Here is an 18677-nt window from a genome sequence, read left to right as displayed (position 1 = left end):
CATCCTCAGCTTCAATCTTGAGCCAACCATTGAGACACTCACAACTCCTAGGGAAGTAGTTGAGTGATACTGTCCCTTCCCTGAGGCAGACACTTTACTAATATGAAATTTTGAAAGCTAATACCAGATTTTCAGAAATGCTACAGTCTCAAATGTGAATTGAATGAAAATACTGTGTAATTTTGCTTTGCATATTGCTCTGAGATTTGAAGCACAAGATCGGGGCTTTTGGATTAATAAAATGTGTTTTGCCGACCCCTCACTTTCCCAGTGTCTGATGAATAAAATCCAAAGGAAAATAGAAAAGAAAGGGAAAAGAGAAGCAAACTAAATTAGAGGAAATCAGGAGAGAAGATTCAAGAAAATTCTACTACAAAGACAATAGACAAAGACAAAATAAAGGAAGGATAAGAACATAATCTAGCTGAGAAGAAAGTGACCAGAACCCAAGGAAAAAGTCATAAGCAGCCTCCCCACCCCAGCTCAGAACTGCAGGGGTTGGAAGCAAGAATTGGCCAGGGAGTAGTAACTGTGAGGCAAATTCACAGTCTCCTAGGCAATCTCAACTGTAACTATAAATACATTTATCATTAATAAAACATTAGAAAATCAAATCTGTCAGGATATTAAAAGAATAATACACCATGACAAAGTAGGATTTATTCCAGGAATTAATGCAATTATGGCCAATATTAGGAAATCTATATTTCATAATATTAATAGGTCAAAGGAGAAAAGCCATCTGAGTACCTCAATAGATGTTTCTTACAAAGCAAGTGATAAACTTTTAAATCTATGACCTAGAAATAGAAGGGTATTCTTTCATGTGATATGGAATATTTGTAGTCAGATTAATTGGCAACGTAATACTTAAAAGAAAAACACTATGGACATTTGTATTAATATAAAAAGTGAGACAAAAATGCTCACCATCGCAACTAGTATTTGAACATCCTTCTGGTAGTCCTAAGCAATTGAATAAGACCACTAGAATTAAAAAGAAGTAAAATATTAGGGAAGAGAAGGAAATATTATCCTTATTTGCACATAACAATATATCTACCTGAAAAAAAATCCAAGACAATCAATTGAAATAAATATCGGAATTAAAAGGAGAGTTCAATAATACAGCTATTTTAAAAACAAATATATATATTGAATGATAAATTTTGTATATGCCAGTTATATCCATTTTCTCCCCAGCTAGAACCCAATCATGTTGAGAAAACCTAAAGGAAAACGAAGGTAAAAGAAAACTAGACACATAAACATTTCAGGAAACATAAAGATACCAAAAGAGCACCAGTTATCTATCTTATGACTCCCCACTACAATGGCAGGGTTCAGAAAAATTGAGAAACATTTCAAGGATCAATACAAATGGTCACATACAAGTAAGAACAAGCAGCACCCCCTTCCCCTTTGTCAGAGTATTCTAAATTTTCATAACAGATTGAGTCTTTACCATAGTGACCCACATCTATGCATCAACCTGCTTTATAAGAGCACACTTCTATCTAAACATCAAAGTCATAGACACCGTGCCTACATCATGCTCCAGACCCCTAGTCACAAGCAGGTAACCTCACTACCAGACCTTCACAGGTTCCTATGTTAGGCTCCTCTAATCTATATAGCAATGGTTGTCTTCCTCGCTTCCTAAAACTCTGGGCTTATTCCTTCATTTACTTTTCAAACCCTGGTGTCTCATCAATTCAATCCATTAACAAGGAAACCTTTGTCTTATTATTTTTACTTGGGCACTGAAATACTCCTACCCACTCAGGGTCTGCTCTATGCATTTATTCATTCATACATTCATCCAACAAATGTCTAGGAGTTCCAACTATGGGCTAAGCACTGCTGCTGGTGACATAATAATGAATAAGCTGGATACAGTAGGGGCCCTCTCAGAGGTTATAACCCAGTGGAACATTCAAACAAGTTGAGAAGCAATCACAATACAGTCAATAAATGTGTGCTAGGGGAAGTACACAGTGCTAACAGAATAGAAAGTAGGGACATCTAACCCAGGGTGAGGAGCAGGGTGCAGAGAGACCCGAAGGATGAGTAAGAGTTGAAAGGCAAAGTATAGGGTGGGATGGGGAGAGGAAACAGCATGGCTCGTTTTATTTGTTTCTGGAATAAAAGACAGCCACACCTTCAACTAACATTCTCAGACCCTACAGGTGAGCTTCTAAGAGTTGTAACCATTTTAGCTGGTACAGATACTATACAAGGTGTATAGTAAAATACAAGGTGTTTTATAGCTCCTTGGAGATCTCTGACAGCACTCTAAATAATTCTTGGAACTAACAGAAGTTTCAAGTAAATATGATGAATTCTGGGCAGAGTGTTTTTAAGAGCCTCTTTATCCTCTGGGACTGAAACCCCTTTCAAGGACTGCTCAAGCAATTCTACTTGTTAGATGACAACCCCCATGGTTACCAAGGATGAAGACTCTTTTGGTCTTCAGTAAATGTTTGAACTCTGCTGAGTCTGACAGCAAAATCCCAAGGACAAAGATGAATTTTATGATGTAGGCTTTTCCCATCAAGGCTCATGATTAACTAAGTTTTTTTTAGGCTCAAATCAGGTTCTGCTACCATGGTCAGCATTTGAAGTATGTAGCATAGAAAAGAACAGCTTTATAGATTTGGAAAATCTTACTATCCTTTGTCCAGTACAGTCTGAATGTTACAAAGCAAAAATTTCTGCTAATCTCCTAAGAACCAGCACTGCTTATCCAACTCTACCTGTTTCTCAGCTACTACAAACACCACTTTATTAAGATGTTGCTACTGGCCCCTTCAAACATTGTTTAAATTTTAAATAGGAAAGACATGTTTATTACTGGAAAGTAGTTACCATGACACCTTCCAAATCTTAAATATTTACATGTATTCTGTTAGATGCTGAAAGGGAAGAAACTGCAATATACACTCATATAAATTATAGTAAAATTGGTTTGAAAACTAATTTTTTATTAAACAATATATTTGTTGCTTAAAGTGTGACCTAATTATTGATCTCTAGAAATAAGCAACTTTTTTTTTATACAGCAGGTTCTTATTAGTCATCAGTTTCATACACATCAGTGTATACATGTCAATCCCAATCGCCCAATTCATCACACCACCACATCCACATCCCCGTGGCTTTCCCGAGTTGGTGTCCATACGTTTGTTCTCTACATCTCTCTCAATTTCTGCCCTGCAAACCAGTTCATCTCTACCATTTTTCTAGGTTCCACATATATGCGTTAATATACGATATTTGTTTTTCTCTTTCTGACTTACTTTACTCGGTATGACAGTCTCTAGATCCATCCACGTCTCAACAAATGACCCAATTTCGTTCCTTTTTATGGCTGAGTAATATTCCATTGTATATATGTACCACTTCTTCTTTATCTATTTGTCTGTCGAAGGGCATTTAGGTTGCTTCCATGACCTGGCTATTGTAAATACTGCTGCAATGAACATGGGGATGCATGTGTCTTTTTGAATTATGGTTTTCTCTGGGTATATGCCCAATAGTGGGATTGCTGGATCATAAGGTAATTCTATGTTTAGTTCTTTAGGGAACCTCCATACTGTTCTCCATAGTGGCTGTATCAATTTACATTCCCACCGACAGTGCAAGAGGGTTCCCTCTTCTCCACACCCTCTCCAGCATTTGTTGCTTCTAGATTTTCTGATGTTGCCCATTCTAACTGGTATGAGGTGATACCTCATTGTAGTTTTGATTTGCATTTCTCTAATAATTAGTGATGCTGAGCAGCTTTTCATGTGATTCTTGGCCATCTGTATGTCTTCTTTGGAGAAATGTCTATATAGGTCTTCTGCCCATTTTTGGATTGGGTTGTTTGTTTTTTTAATATTGAGCTGCATGAGCTGTTTATATATTTTGGAGGTTAATCCTTTGTCCATTGATTCGTTTGCGAATATTTTCTCCCATTCTGAGGGCTGTCCTTTCGTCTTGTTTATGGTTTCCTTTGCTGGGCAAAAGCTTTTAGGTCCCATTTGTTTATTTTTGTTTTTATTTCCAATACTCTAGGAGGTGGATCAAAAAAGATCTTGCTGTGATTTATGTCAAAGAGTGTTCTTCCAATGTTTTCCTCTAAGAGTTTTATAGTGTCCAGTCTTACATTTAGGTCTCTAATCCATTTTGAGTTTATTTTTGTGTATGGTGTTAGGCAGTGTTCTAATTTCATTCTTTTACATGTAGCTGTCCAGCTTTCCCAGCACCACTTACTGAAGAGACTATCTTTTCTCCATTGTATATCCTTGCCTCCTTTGTCATAGATTAGTTGACCATAGGTGTGTGGGTTTATCTCTGGGCTTTCTATCTTGTTCCATTGATCTATGTTTCTGTTTTTGTGCCAGTACCATATTGTCTTGATTACTGCAGCTTTGTAGTATAGTCTGAAGTCAGGGAGTCTGATTCCTCCAGCTCTGTTTTTTTCCCTCAAGACTGCTTTGGGCCGGCCTTGCATTGCAGTCATGGTGGATATGATGGAGTCACCTAAGGTGCGCATCAACGCCAGCATGCTAGCTCAGTTCATAGACCAGCCCGTTTGCTTCGTAGGGAGGCTGGAGAAGATTCACCCCACTGGGAAAATGTTTATTCTTTCAGATGGAGAAGGAAAAAATGGAACTATTGAGTTGATGGAGCCTCTTGATGAAGAAATCTCTGGAATCGTGGAAGTAGTTGGAAGAGTAACGGCCAAGGCAACCATTATGTGTGCATCTTATGTCCAGTTTAAAGAAGATAACCATCCTTTTGATCTTGGACTTTACAATGAAGCTGTGAAAATTACCCATGAGTTCCCTCAGTTTTATCCTTTGGGAGTTGTGCAGTATGGTTGAACTTGATGAATTTTTTATGATTGCCAATGAGCTACATTGAAGATTATTAAAGGAGGCCCCTGATATTTAAAGGAGAGATTCCTGTGATTTTTTAATACTGTTATTTGTTCTCTTTTTAATTTCATTTACCTAACGTTATTAGATATTCCAGTATGCCATTTTCAACAGAACTGGTTTATTGACAGTTCTCACCTAAGTCCTCATAAAGAATCATTTCTCTGGCATATGGTCAGATTAGATGCAAGAAAAAAGCAGCTGGCTGAGTTTAGTTTTCTGTTTTATTAATAAAAGTTTAAATGATACAAAAAAAAAAAAAAGACTGCTTTGGCTATTCAGGGTCTTTTGGGTCTCCATACAAATTTTAAGATTTTTTGTTCTAGTTCCATAAAAAATGCCATTGGTAATTTGATAGAGATTGCATTGAATCCGTAGATTGCTTTGGATAGTGTAGTCATTTTCACAACATTGATCTTCCAATCCAAGAACATGGTGTATCTCTCCATCTGTTGGTATCATCTTTAATTTCTTTCATCAGTGTCTTATAGTTTTCTGCATACAGGTCTTTTGTCTCCCTAGGTAGGTTCATTCCTAGGTATTTTATTCTTTTTGTTGCAGTGGTAAATGGGACTGTTCCCTTAATTTCTCTTTCAGATTTTTCATCATTAGTGTATAGGAATGCAAGAGATTTCTGTGCATTAATTTTGTATCCTGCAACTTTACCAAATTCATTGATGAGCTCTAGTAGTTTTCTGGTGGCATCTTTAGGATTCTCTATGTATAGTATCATGTCATCTGCAAACAGTGACAGCTTTACTTCTTCTTTTCCAATTTGTATTCCTTTTATTTCTTTTCCTTCTCTGATTGCTGTGGCTAGGACTTCCAAAACTATGTTGAATAATAGTGGTGAGAGTGGACATCCTTGTCTTGTTCCTGACCTTAGAGGAAACGCTTTCAGTTTTTCACCATTGAGAATGATGAGTGCTGTGGGTTTGTTGTATATAGCCTTTATTATGTTGAGGTAGGTTCCCTCTATGCCCACTTTCTGGAGAGTTTTTATCATAAATCGGTGTTGAATTTTGTCAAAAGCTTTTTCTGCATCTATTGAGATGATCATATGGTTTTTATTCTTCAATTCGTTAATATGGTGTATCACATTGATTGATTTGTGTATATTGAAGAATCCTTGCATCCCTGGGATAAACTGACCATGGTGTAAGATCCTTTTAATGTGTTGTTGGATTCTGTTTGCTAGTATTTTCTTGAGGGTTTTCGCATCTATATTCATCAGTGATATTGGTCTGTAATTTTCTGTTTTTGTAGTATCTTTGTCTGGTTCTGGTATCAGGGTGATGGTGGCCTCATAGAATGGGTTTGGGCGTGTCCCGTCCTCTGCAATTTTTTGGAAGAGTTTGAGAAGGATAGGTGTTAGCTCTTCTCTAAATGTTTGATAGAATTCACCTGTGAAGCCATCTGGTCCTGGGCTTTTGTTTCTTTGAAGATTTTTAATCACAGTTTCAATTTCATTACTCATGATTGGTCTGTTCATATTTTCTATTTCTTCCTGGTTCAGTCTTGGAAGGTTATACCTTTCTAAGAATTTGTCCATTTCTTCCAGGTTGTCCATTTTATTGGCATAAAGTTGCTTGTAGTAGTCTCTTAGGATTCTTTGTATTTCTGCGGTGTCTGTTGTAACTTCTCCTTTTTCATTTCTAATTTTATTGACTTGAGTCCTCTCCCTCTTTTTCTTGATGAGTCTGGCTAATGGTTTATCAATTTTGTTTATCTTCTCAAAGAACCAGCTTTTAGTTTTATTGATCTTTGCTATTGTCTTCTTTGTTTCTATTTCATTTATTTCTGCTCTGAACTTTATGATTTCTTTCCTTTTGCTAACTTTGGGTTTTGTTCCTCTTTCTCTAGTTCCTTTAGGTGTAAGGTTAGATTGTTTATTTGAGATTTTTCTTGTTTCTTGAGGTAGGCTTGTATTGCTATAAACTTCCCTTTTAGAACTGCTTTTGCTGTATCCCATAGGTTTTGGATCGTGGTGTTTTCATTGTCATTTGTCTCTAGGCATTTTTTGATTTCCTCTTTGATTTCTTTAGTGATCTCTTGGTTATTTCATAACGTATTGTTTAGCCTCCATGTGTTTGTGTTTTTTACGTTTTTTTCCCTGTAATTCATTTCTAATCTCATAGAGTTGTGGTCAGAAAAGATGCTTGATATGATTTCAATTTTCTTAAATTTACTGAGGCTTGATTTGTGACCCAAGATGTGATCTATCCTGGAGAATGTTCTGTGTGCACTTGAGAAGAAAGTGTAATCTGCTGTTTTTGGATGGAATATCCTATAAATATCAATTAAAACTATCTGGTCTTTTGTGTCATTTAAAGCTTCTGTTTCCTTATTTTTTTTCATTTTGGATGATGTGTCCATTGGTGTAAGTGAGGTGTTAAAGCCCCCCACTATTACTGTGTTACTGTCGATTTCCTCTTTTATAGCTGTTAGCAGTTGCCTTATGTATTGAGGTGCTCCTATGTTGGGTGCATATATATTTATAATTGTTGTATCTTCTTCTTGGGTTGATCCCTTGATCATTATGTAGTGTCCTTCCTTGTCTCTTTAACATTCTTTATTTTAAAGCCTATTTTATCTGATATGAGTATTGCTACTCCAGCCTCTTTCGATTTCCATTTTCATGGAATATCTTTTTCCATCTCCTCACTTTCACTCTGTATGTGTCCCTAGGTCTGAAGTGGGTCTCTTGTAGACAGCATATGTATGGGTCTTGTTTTTGTATCTATTCAGCAAGCCTGTGTCTTTTGGTTGGAGCATTTAATCCATTCACTTTTAAGGTAATTATCGATATGTATGTTCCTATGACCATTTTCTTAATTGTTTTGGGTTTGTTTTTGTAGGTCCTTTTCTTCTCTTGTGTTTCCCACTTAGAGAAGTTCCTTTAGCATTTGTTGTAAAGCTGGTTTGGTGGTGCTGAAATCTCTTAGCTTTTGCTTGTCTGTAAAGCTTTTGATTTCTCCATCGAATCTGAATGAGAACCTTGCCGGGTAGAGTAATCTTCGTTGTAGGTTCTTCCCTTTCATCACTTTAAGTATATCATGCCACTCCCTTCTGGCTTGTAGACTTTCTGCTGAGAAATCAGCTGTTAACCTTATGGGAGTTCCCTTGTATGTTATTTGCATTTTTCCCTTGCTGCTTTCAATAAGTTTTCTTTGTCTTAATTTTTGCCAATTTGATTACTATGTGTCTCTGTGTGTTTCTCCTTGGGTTTATCTTCTATGGGACTCTCTGTGCTTCCTAGACTTGGGTGGCTATTTCCATTCCCATGTTAGGGAAGTTTTCGACTATAATCTCTTCAAATATTTTCTCGGGTCCTTTCTCTCTCTCTTCTCCTTCTGGGACCCCTATAATGCAAATTTTGTTGCGTTTAATGTTTTCCCGAGGTCTCTTAGGCTGTCTTCATTTCTTTTCATTCTTTTTTCTTTATTCTGTTCCACAGCAGTGACTTCCACCATTCTGTCCTCCAGGTCACTTATCCGTTCTTCTCCCTCAGTGATTCTGTTATTGATTCTTTCTAGTGTAGTTTTCATTTCAGTAATTGTATTGTTCATCTCTGTTTGTTTCTTCTTTAATTCTTCTAGATCTTTGAACATTTCTTGCATCTTCTCGATCTTTGCCTCCATTCTTTTTCCGAAGTCCTGGATCATCTTCACTATCATTATTCTGAATTCTTTTTCTGGAAGCTTGCCTATCTCCACTTCATTTAGTTGTTTTTCTGGGGTTTTATCTTGTTCCTTTATCTGGTACATAGCCCTCTGCCTTTTCATGTTGTCTATCTTTCTGTGAATGTGGTTTTTGTTCCACAGGCTGCAGGATTGTAGTTCTTCTTGCTTCTGCTGTCTGCCCTCTCTTAATTTTGTTTTGTGTCTGCTGGTTGCTGTTGGCTCTGGGTTGATCCCCATGTTTTCAACAAGCTAGCCAGTCTTCTTCATATGGTGGAAGAAGAGCTGCCAATAGCACGAGGGGATTTTCAAGAGTCAGTGTAGGAGAGGACTCCACAAAAGACTGGAACAGACACCTCTGGAGCCTGTAACTGGTAGGAACACACACAAATGATAATGCTGGTGAACTGCTGGAGGCCTAATGTGGACTAACTTTAGTGTTAAACACCCCTGGGGCCCAATCTTAGAAGAGCCACCACATTTTCACAGGTTTTACGTCCAGGAATTCCAAGCGGTTCTCCGAAATAAGCAACTTTTATAAATTCCATGACAAAGGAAACATCATTACTTTCTTCCTAAAACCAGGAATAAAATGAGGATGTCTGCTCTCACCCCCATCTATTAATATTGTACTAGAGGTTCTAACTAAAGTAAAACTGTCTTCATCCAAAGATAACATGATTGTCTATGTAGGAAATCATAATGCATTGAAAGAAAGGAGAGAGGGAAAGGAGGGATGGAAAGGAGGAGGGAGGGAGAGAGGAAGAGGGAGGGAGGGAAGAAGAGGGAGGTACTACTAAGTGAATTTATCAAGATCAATAAAAAAACCAACTGTATTTGTATATATATGAAACACTTAGGGATAAATCTGATCAAAGATAGGTAATGAATACTTGGATACTGAAAACTACAAAACATTGTTAACAGAAACGTAAAAAGACAAAAGTAAATAGACAGATATGCTCTGCCTATGGATCAGAAGAGTCAACATCGTTAAAATGTTAATTCTATCCAAATTGATCCATAGATTTAATGCAATCCAAATCAAAATTCCAGGACTCTTTTGTAATATCAATACTTGACAAGCCAAATCATGTAATTTATATGGAAATGCATATGGCCTAGAATAGCCAAAACAACTTTTTAAAAAGAACAAAGAAGACTAACACTACCTGACTCCGAGACTTATTATAAAGCTACAGTGATCAAGACAGTGTGGGGTAGGCATGAAGAGAAACATATAGGTAAAAAAGAACAGAGTCCAGTAATAAATGCACACACATATGGTTAGTAGATTTTTGACAAAGATGCAAATGCAATCCCGAAAAGAATATATGAAAAAAAGGACCTTCCTTCAATCCATAACTAAACCACATACAAAAATTAACTCAAAACAGACATAAATGTAAAACCTAATACTGAAAACTTTGTACAACAAAAGCTTTAAGTTAAGTAAAAATAATTTTGATACAGTGCCAAAAGCATGACCCATACAAGAAAAAACTGATAAATTGAACTTCATCAAAGTTAAGGCTTTGGCTCTTCAAAAGACACTGTAAAGAGAATGAAAAGACAAGCCACAGACTGGGAGAAAATAATTATAAGTCACATATCTAATAAAGGACTTATTTCTAAAATATATAAAGAACTCAAAACTTAATAATAGGAAAACAATAACAATAAATCAGCAAAAGATTTGAGCAGACACATCTTCATGAAAAGATGTTCAACATCATTAGTCATTTGGGAAATGCAAATTAAAACCACAATAAAAAAAGCACTACATACCTTTCTGAATGACTAAAATTTTAAAAACTGAACATATTGCGTTTTGGAAAAGATGTGGAGGATTTAGAACCTTGAAACACTGCTGGTAGGAATGTAAACGGTACAACCACTTTGGAAAATATTTTGGCAATTTCTTAAAAAGTTAAACATACACCTACTACATGATCCAGCCATTTCTTTCCTAGATATTTAGCCAAGAAAGTAAAAGTATATGTCCACACAAAGACTTCTGCACAAATGTTGATAGCAACTTTATTTGTAATACCCAGACTGCAAGTAATCCAAATGTCCATCAACAGGTAAATGGATAAACAAATAGTGGTAAATCTATACAATGGAATATTATTCAGCAATTAAAAGGAATGAACAATTGATATAGGCCACAACATGGATGAATCCCAAAATATTCATGTTGGTTGAAATAAGCCAGACCAAAAAGAGGGTTCATGTATGATTTCATTACTATAAAATTCTAGAAAATTCAAACCAATCTATAGTGACAGAAATCAATGATTGCCTTTAAAAGATGAGATAGGAGAAAAGAATAATAGAGGGACAAGGAAAGTTTTGGGAGTGATGGATATGTTATCTTGATTGTGTTGATATACATATCATTTGTGGATATATATGTGTATACATCATGATATTAAAAAATCAAAGCTTATGAGACTGTACACTTTAAAAATATGTACATGGACTTATATATACTACCAAATGTAAAATAGATAGATAGTGGGAAGCAGCCTCAGAGCACAGGGAGATCAGCTCGGTGCTTTGTGACCACCTAGAGGGGTGGGATAGGGAGGTTGGGAGGGAGATGCAAGAGGTAGGAGATACGGGAACATATGAATATGTATAGCTGATTCACTTTGTTATAAAGCAGAAGCTAACACACCATTGTAAATCAATTATACTCCAATAAAGATGTTGAAAAAATAAGTACACTTTATTATATTAATTATACCTCAATAAAGCTGTAACAGAAGAATATAAATACACATATGTATCAAAGTGTTGCCAGTGGTTATTTTGGGGTGGTAGAATTAAGACTGGTTTTTATTTTATTCTATATACTTCACTTTATTTCACAACTTTTATAAATAAATATATCACATCTAAAATCAGAAAAAAATAGTAATTTTTCTACTTTAAATTACATTAAAATAATAATAATAACTTTCTGGTCTTGATCTGTATGCTTTTAATTTGCATAATTTGTAAAAGATATAAATATACAATGGAATACTCTGGTTTTTTTCATCAAGCACTGTGTTATAATCTTTCTAACATAAAACAGAGATGTTGGTTATATTTTTAAATAAACCCATAATATTCCCTCTGTGTTACTACATCACAGGATACCTAATCATTCTCTTTCATTAGGTGTTTAAATATTCTCCCCTCCTTTTCTTTCCCTCTTGCTATTATAGTTAACTTTAAAAATTACCTTCATGCACATAACTTACAAACTCTTTTAAAATACATGTTATGAGACAGCCTCATCCACCAGAGGGCAGACAGCAGAAGCAAAAAGAACAACAATCCTGCAGCCTGTCGAACAAAAACCACATTCACAGAAAGATAGACAACATGAAAAGGCAGAGGGCTATGTACCAAATGAAGGAACGAGATAAAAACCCAGAAAAACAACTAAATGAAGTAGGGATAGGCAACCTTCCAGAAAAAGAATCAGAATAGTGAGTGTGAAGATGATCCAGGACCTCGGAAAAAGAATGGAGGCAAAGATTGAGAAGATGCAAGAAATGTTTAACAAAGACCAAGAAGAATTGAAGAACAAACACCTAGAAGAATTAAAGAACAAACAAACAGAGATGAACAATACAATAACTGAAATGAAAAATACACTAGAAGGAAGCAATAGCATAATGACTGAGGCAGAAGAATGGATAAGTGACCTGGAAGACAAAATGGTGGAATTCACTGCCATGGAACAGAATAAAGAAAAAAGAATGAAAAGAAATGAAGACAGTCTAAGAGACTTCTTGGACAACATTAAACACAACAACATTCGCATTATAAGGGTCCCAGAAGGAGAAGAGAAAGAGAAAGAACCTGAGAAAATATTTGAAAAGATTATACTCAAAAACTTCCCTAACATGGGAAAGGAAATAGAGATCCAAGTTCAGGGAGGGCAAAGAGTCCCAGGAAGGATAAACCCAAGGAGAAACACACTGAGACACACAGTAATCAAACTGACAAAAATTAAAGACAAAGAAAAATTATTGAAAGCAACAAGGGAAAAACGACAAATAACATACAAGGGAACTCCCATAAGGTTAACAGCTGATTTCTCAGCAGAAACTCTACAAACCAGAAGGGAGTAGCACGACATATTTAAAGTGATGAAAGGGAAGAACCTACAACCAAGATTACACTACCCAGCAAGGATCTCATTCAGATTCAACAGAGAAATCAAAAGCTTCACAGACAAGCAAAAGCTAAGAGAATTCAGCCCCACCAAACCAGCTCTACAACAAATGCTAAAGGAACTTCTCTAAGTGGGAAACACAAGAGAAGAAAAGGACATATAAAAACAAACCCATAACAATTAAGAAAATAGTACTAGGAACATACATATCAATAATTATCTTAAACATGAATGGATTAAATGCTCCAACCAAAAGAAACAGGCTCGCTGAATGTATACAAAAACAAGAACCATATATATGTTGTCTACAAGAGACCCACTTAGATCTAGGGACACAGACGGACTGAAAGTGAAGGGATGGAAAAAGATATTCCATGCAAATGGAAATCAAAAGAAAGCTGGAGTAGCTATACTCATATCAGATAAAATAGACTTTAAAATAAAGAGTGTTACAAGAGACAAGGAAGGACACTACATAATTATCAAGGGATCATTCCAAGAAGAAGATATAACAATTATAAATATATATGCACCCAACACAGGAGCACCTCAATACACAAGGCAACTGCTAATAGCTATAAAAGAGGAAATTGACAGTAACACAAAAAAAGTGGGGAACTTTAACACCTGACTTACACCAAAGGACAGATCATCCAAACAGAAAATTAATAAGGAAACACAAGCTTTCAATGACACAATAGACTAGATAGATTTAACTGATATTTATATGGCATTCCATCCAAAAACAGCAGATTACACTTTCGTCTCAAGTACACAGGGAACATTCTCCAGGATAGATCACATCTTGGGTCACAAATCAAGCCTCAGTAAATTTAAGAAAATTGAAATCATATCAAGCATCTTTTCTGACCACAACTCTATGAGATTAGAAATGAATTACACGGAAAAAAACGTAAAAAACACAAACACATGGAGGCTAAACAATACGTTGTGAAATAACCAAGAGACAACTGAAGAAATCAAAGAGGAAATCAAAAACTACCTAGAGACAAATGACAACAAAAACACGATGATCCAAAACCTATGGGATGCAGCAAAAGCAGTTCTAAGAGGGAAGTTTATAGCAATACAAGCCTACCTCAAGAAACAAGAAAAATCTCAAATAAACAATCTAACCTTACACCTAAAGGAACTAGAGAAAGAAGAACAAAACCCAAAGTTAGCAGAAGGAAAGAAATCATAAAGATCAGACCAGAAATGAATGAAATAGAAACAAGAAAACAATAGCAAAGATCAATAAAACTAAAAGCTGGTTCTTTGAGAAGATAAACAAAATTGATAAACCATTAGCCAGACTCATCAAGAAAAAGAGGGAGAGGACTCAAATAAATATAATTAGAAATGAAAAAGGAGACGTTACAAGAGACACCACAGAAATACAAAGCATCCTAAGAGACTACTATAAGCAACTCTATGCCAATAAAATGGAAAACGTAGAAGAAATGGAAAAATTCTTCAGAAGGTATAACCTTCCAAAACCGAACCAGAAAGAAATGGAAAAAATGAACAGACCAATCACAAGTAATGAAATTGAAACTGTTATTAAAAATCTTTCAAAAAACAAAAGTCCAGCACCAGATGGCTTCACAGGTGAATTCTATCAAACATTTAGACAAGAGCTAACACCTATCCTTCTCAAACTCTTCCAAAAAATTGCAGAGGAAGGGACACTCCCAAACTCATTCTATGAGGCCGCCATCACCCTGATATCAAAACCAAAGATACTACAAAAAAAAGAAAATTACTGACCAATATCACTGATTAATATAGATGCAAAAATCCTCAAGAAAATACTAGCAAACAGAATCCAACGACACATTAAAAGGATCATACACCATGATCAAGGGGGATTTATCCCAGGGATGCAAGGATTCGTCAATATATGCAAATCAATCAATGTGATAAACCATATTAACAAATTGAAGAATAAAAACTGAAGAAAAAATTGAAGAATACGATCATCTCAATAGATGCAGAAGAAGCTTTTGCCAAAATTCAACACCAATTTATGATAAAACCTCTTGAGAAAGTGGGCATAGAGCAAACCTACCTCAACATAATAAAGGCCATATACGACAAACCCACAGCAAACATCATTCTCAATGGTGAAAAAGTGAAAGCATTTCCCCTAAGGTCAGGAACAAGACAAGGATGTCCACTCTCACCACTGTTATTCAACATAGTTTTGGAAGTCCTGGCCATGGCAATCAGAGAAGAAAAGAAATAAAAGGAGTACAAATTGGAAAAGAAGAAGTAAAACTGTCACTGTTTGCAGATGACATGATACTATACATAGAGAATCCTAAAGATGCTACCAGAAAACTACTAGAGCTAATCAATGTATTTGGTAAAGTAGCAGGATGCAAAATTAATGCACAGAAATCTCTTGCATTCCTATACACTAACAACGAAAGTTCAGAAAGAGAAATTAAGAAAACAATCCCATTTACCACTGCAACAAAAAGAATAAAGTACCTAGGAATAAACCTACCTAAAGAGACAAAAGACCTGTATGCAGAAAACTATAAGACACTGATGAAAGAAATTAAAGATGATACTAACAGATGGAGAGATATACCATGTTCTTGAATTGGAAGAGTCAACATTGTGAAAATGACTATACTACCCAAAGCATCTACATATTCAATGCAATCCCTATCAAACTACCATGGCATTTTTCACAGAACTAGAACAAAAAATTTGTATGGAAACACAAAAGACCCTGAATAGCCAAAGCAATCTTGAGAAAGAAAAACGGAGCTGGAGGAATCAGGCTCCCAGACTTCAGACTATACTACAAAGCTACAGTAATCAAGACAATATGGTACTGCCACAAAAACAGAAATATAAATCAATGGAACAGGATAGAAAGCACAGAGAGAAACCCACGCACATATGGGCACCTTATTTTTGATAAAGGAGGCAAGCATATATAATGGAGAAAAGATAGCCTCATCAATAAGTGGTGCTGGGAAAACTGGACAGCTACATGTAAAAGAATGAAATTAGAACACTCCTTAACACCATATACAAAAATAAACTCAAAATGGATTAAAGACCTAAATGTAAAGCCAGACACCATAAAACTCTTAGAGGAAAACATAGGCAGAACACTCTATGACATAAATCACAGCAAGATCCTTTTTGACCCACCTCAAAAAGGAAATGGAAATGGAAATAGAGAAATGGAAATAAAAGCAAAAATAAACAAATGGGACCTAATGAAACTTAAAAGCTTTTGCACAGCAAAGGAAACCATAAATAAGACAAAAAGACAACCTTCAGAATGGGAGAAAATATTTGCAAATGAAGCAACTGACAAAGGATTAATCTCCAAAATATACAAGCAGCTCATGCAGCTCAATATCAAAAAAACAAACAACCCAATCCAAAAACGGGCAGAAGACCTAAATAGACATTTCTCCAAAGAAGATATACAGATTGCCAATAAACACATGACAGGATGCTCAACATCACTAATCATTAGAGAAGTGCAAAGCAAAACTACAGTGAGGTATTACCTCACACCAGTCAGAATGGCCATCATCAAAATATCTACAAACAATAAATGCTGGAGAGGGTGTGGAGAAAAGGGAACCCTCCTGCACTGTTAGTGGGAATGTAAATTGATACAGCCATCATGGAGAATAGTATGGAGGTTCCTTAAAAAACTAAAAATAGAACTACCATAGGACCCAGCAATCCCACTACTGGGCATATACCCTGAGAAAACCATAACTCAAAAAGAGTCATGTACCACAATGTTCATTGCAGCTCTATTTACAATAGGCAGGACATGGAAGCAACCTAAATGTCCACTGACAGATGAATGGATAAAGAAGATGTGGCATATATATACAACGGAATATTACTCAGCCATAAAAGGAAACAAAATTGAGTTATTTGTAGTGAGGTGAATGGACCTGGAGTCTGTCATACAGAGTGAAGTAAGTCAGAAAGAGAAAAACAAATACCGTATGCTAACACATATATATGGAATGTAAAAAAAAAAAATGGTTCTGAAGAACCTAGGGGCAGGACAGGAATAAAGATTCAGCTGTAGAGAATGGACTTAAGGACACGGGGAGGGGGAAGGGTAAGCTGGGACAAAGTGAGACAGTGGCATGGACATATATACACTACGAAATGTAAAATCGATAGCTAGTGGGAAGCAGCCGCATAGCACAGGGAGATCAGCTCGGTGCTTTGTGACCACCTAGAGGGGTGGGATAGGGAGGGTGGGAGGGAGATGCAAGAGGGAGGGGATATGGGGATATATGTATACGTATAGCTGATTCACTTTGTTGTACAGCAGAAACTAACACACCATTGTAAAGCAATTATACTCCAATAAAGATGTTAAATTTTTTTTAAATTAAAAAAATAAAGTGAATGAGGGTGATATGGGAAAAGAATCTAAAAAAGAGTAGATATATGTATATGTATAACTGATTCACTTTGCTGTATATCAGAAACTAACACAACATTGTAAATCAACTGTACTCCAATAAAAATTAATTAGAAAAGGAAAAGAAAAGATATCATATTGGGGAAAAAATGAGGGAGGAAATGATATATTTTCAGTGAAAAGGGTTACTGATGACATTTTTCAGTAGACAGAAGATAACACAACAAATGTATAACCTGTGGTGAATTTCCTAAATCCAAGAAATACTCTTCTGCAGTGGGGGCAGGTCAAAATCAAGTGCTTCAGAGTTATGACTGGAGCCGACTTGGGTATAAATGTAGCAAGCCAGTGAGCGAATGCATTCACTCCTCACACCTAGTCAATTGTTACCATGCAATAATGTACAACCAGATCTTCTGATTTGTTTTAAAGATGTCTGAATTCTTGGTTATAATGTGAACTCTCCCCCATTTAAAAAACAGTACTAATTAAATAAAGAACAAACTTTGTATATTTAAACAAAAGACATCTGAGGACTGTTCTGGACCTGCAGGCTGACAGTTTTCTACTTCTGGGTTGAGCCTAAGCCTGAACTTCTTTCACTTGAGTTCCAAAACTTTTCATGAGCATTCTTTGCCTTGCTGAATTGTTCCTCAACAAGAAAGGGATTAAGACTTTCAATGAAGGACATCTGCTTAATCAAGGCAATATTGAACACATGTTCTTACCTCTATTCCTTCCTGGAACCCCACTGATGAGAATAAAGAAATAAAGAGGTAGAATCCCATAAGGACTAAGAGAACAGTAGAGAAAACCACAATAATAAAGACAACAGGAAAGGAGACAACACAGATGAGAGGTGCCAACAAACTTTTGGCAGATGGAAAATGAATGGAGGATTTATCATAGCTGAGAAAGCTGAATACAAAAAAGACCTCAAAAAACAAAAAAAAAAACAAAAAACCTGCAATGGAGGGTGATAAGGAGAAGAGAAATAAACCAATTCATACAATAAGCCCCATAAAAACTTAGGGATTGGTGGCACCAGGTATACAAAATTGCAGACGAAGTTTGGGACTGAAAATAGCATTGGCTGAACATCTATACAAGGAGTGGTCAGACTGCGAATTAAATCTTGAAGAAATTAAACCAGAGATTCTCCAAGTCTATACACTAGATACAGTGGAAGGTAGGGAAGAGGTACCATGCTAAAAACAAGGGTAGTAAGTGCAAAGTCTACATTCTGAATAGTGAGGTTCTCATCCAGCCTCCTTGCATGGCTGAGATCCAAGAGTACTGGAAGCCAAGCATACAACCCCTAATCTCCAGGCAGAAATGTTGAGGGTCCTGAATAACCCCAAGAAAAGACATAGGTACTGACACATGGGGATCCCCAACAAAAGAAAGGTCCCAACCAATAATACTTCACAGAAACTTTATGTACAATCAACCTCAAAGAGCAGATA

At 36.1% G+C, this 18677-nt stretch overlaps 1 protein-coding gene and 1 long non-coding RNA gene across 4 annotated transcripts in view; one reads left to right on the top strand and one right to left on the bottom strand.

The window, feature by feature from the left end:
- The window catches only part of LOC309634304, a 265444-nt gene that overhangs the window by 106708 nt on the left and 140059 nt on the right, over positions 1-18677 (bottom strand). The gene's annotated exons all lie outside the window — the stretch shown is intronic.
- LOC309633209 (replication protein A 14 kDa subunit) lies at positions 4491-5182 on the top strand. Its single transcript, XM_082401709.1, has one exon. It carries the CDS (start codon positions 4506-4508, stop codon positions 4869-4871), a length of 366 nt encoding a protein of 121 aa, XP_082257835.1. The 5' UTR covers positions 4491-4505; the 3' UTR covers positions 4872-5182.

This window comes from Balaenoptera borealis (assembly GCF_965194805.1).
Source record: "Balaenoptera borealis genome assembly, chromosome: 8".
Lineage (NCBI taxonomy): Eukaryota > Metazoa > Chordata > Mammalia > Artiodactyla > Balaenopteridae > Balaenoptera > Balaenoptera borealis.
Note: the sequence above shows the minus strand (reverse complement) of the source record. Positions and strands in the feature narration are given on the sequence as shown.

Bases quoted from the DNA above. Each gene is read 5' to 3' on its own strand.
- LOC309633209 (XM_082401709.1), top strand. From the start codon at position 4,506: ATGGTGGATATGATGGAGTCACCTAAGGTGCGCATCAACGCCAGCATG.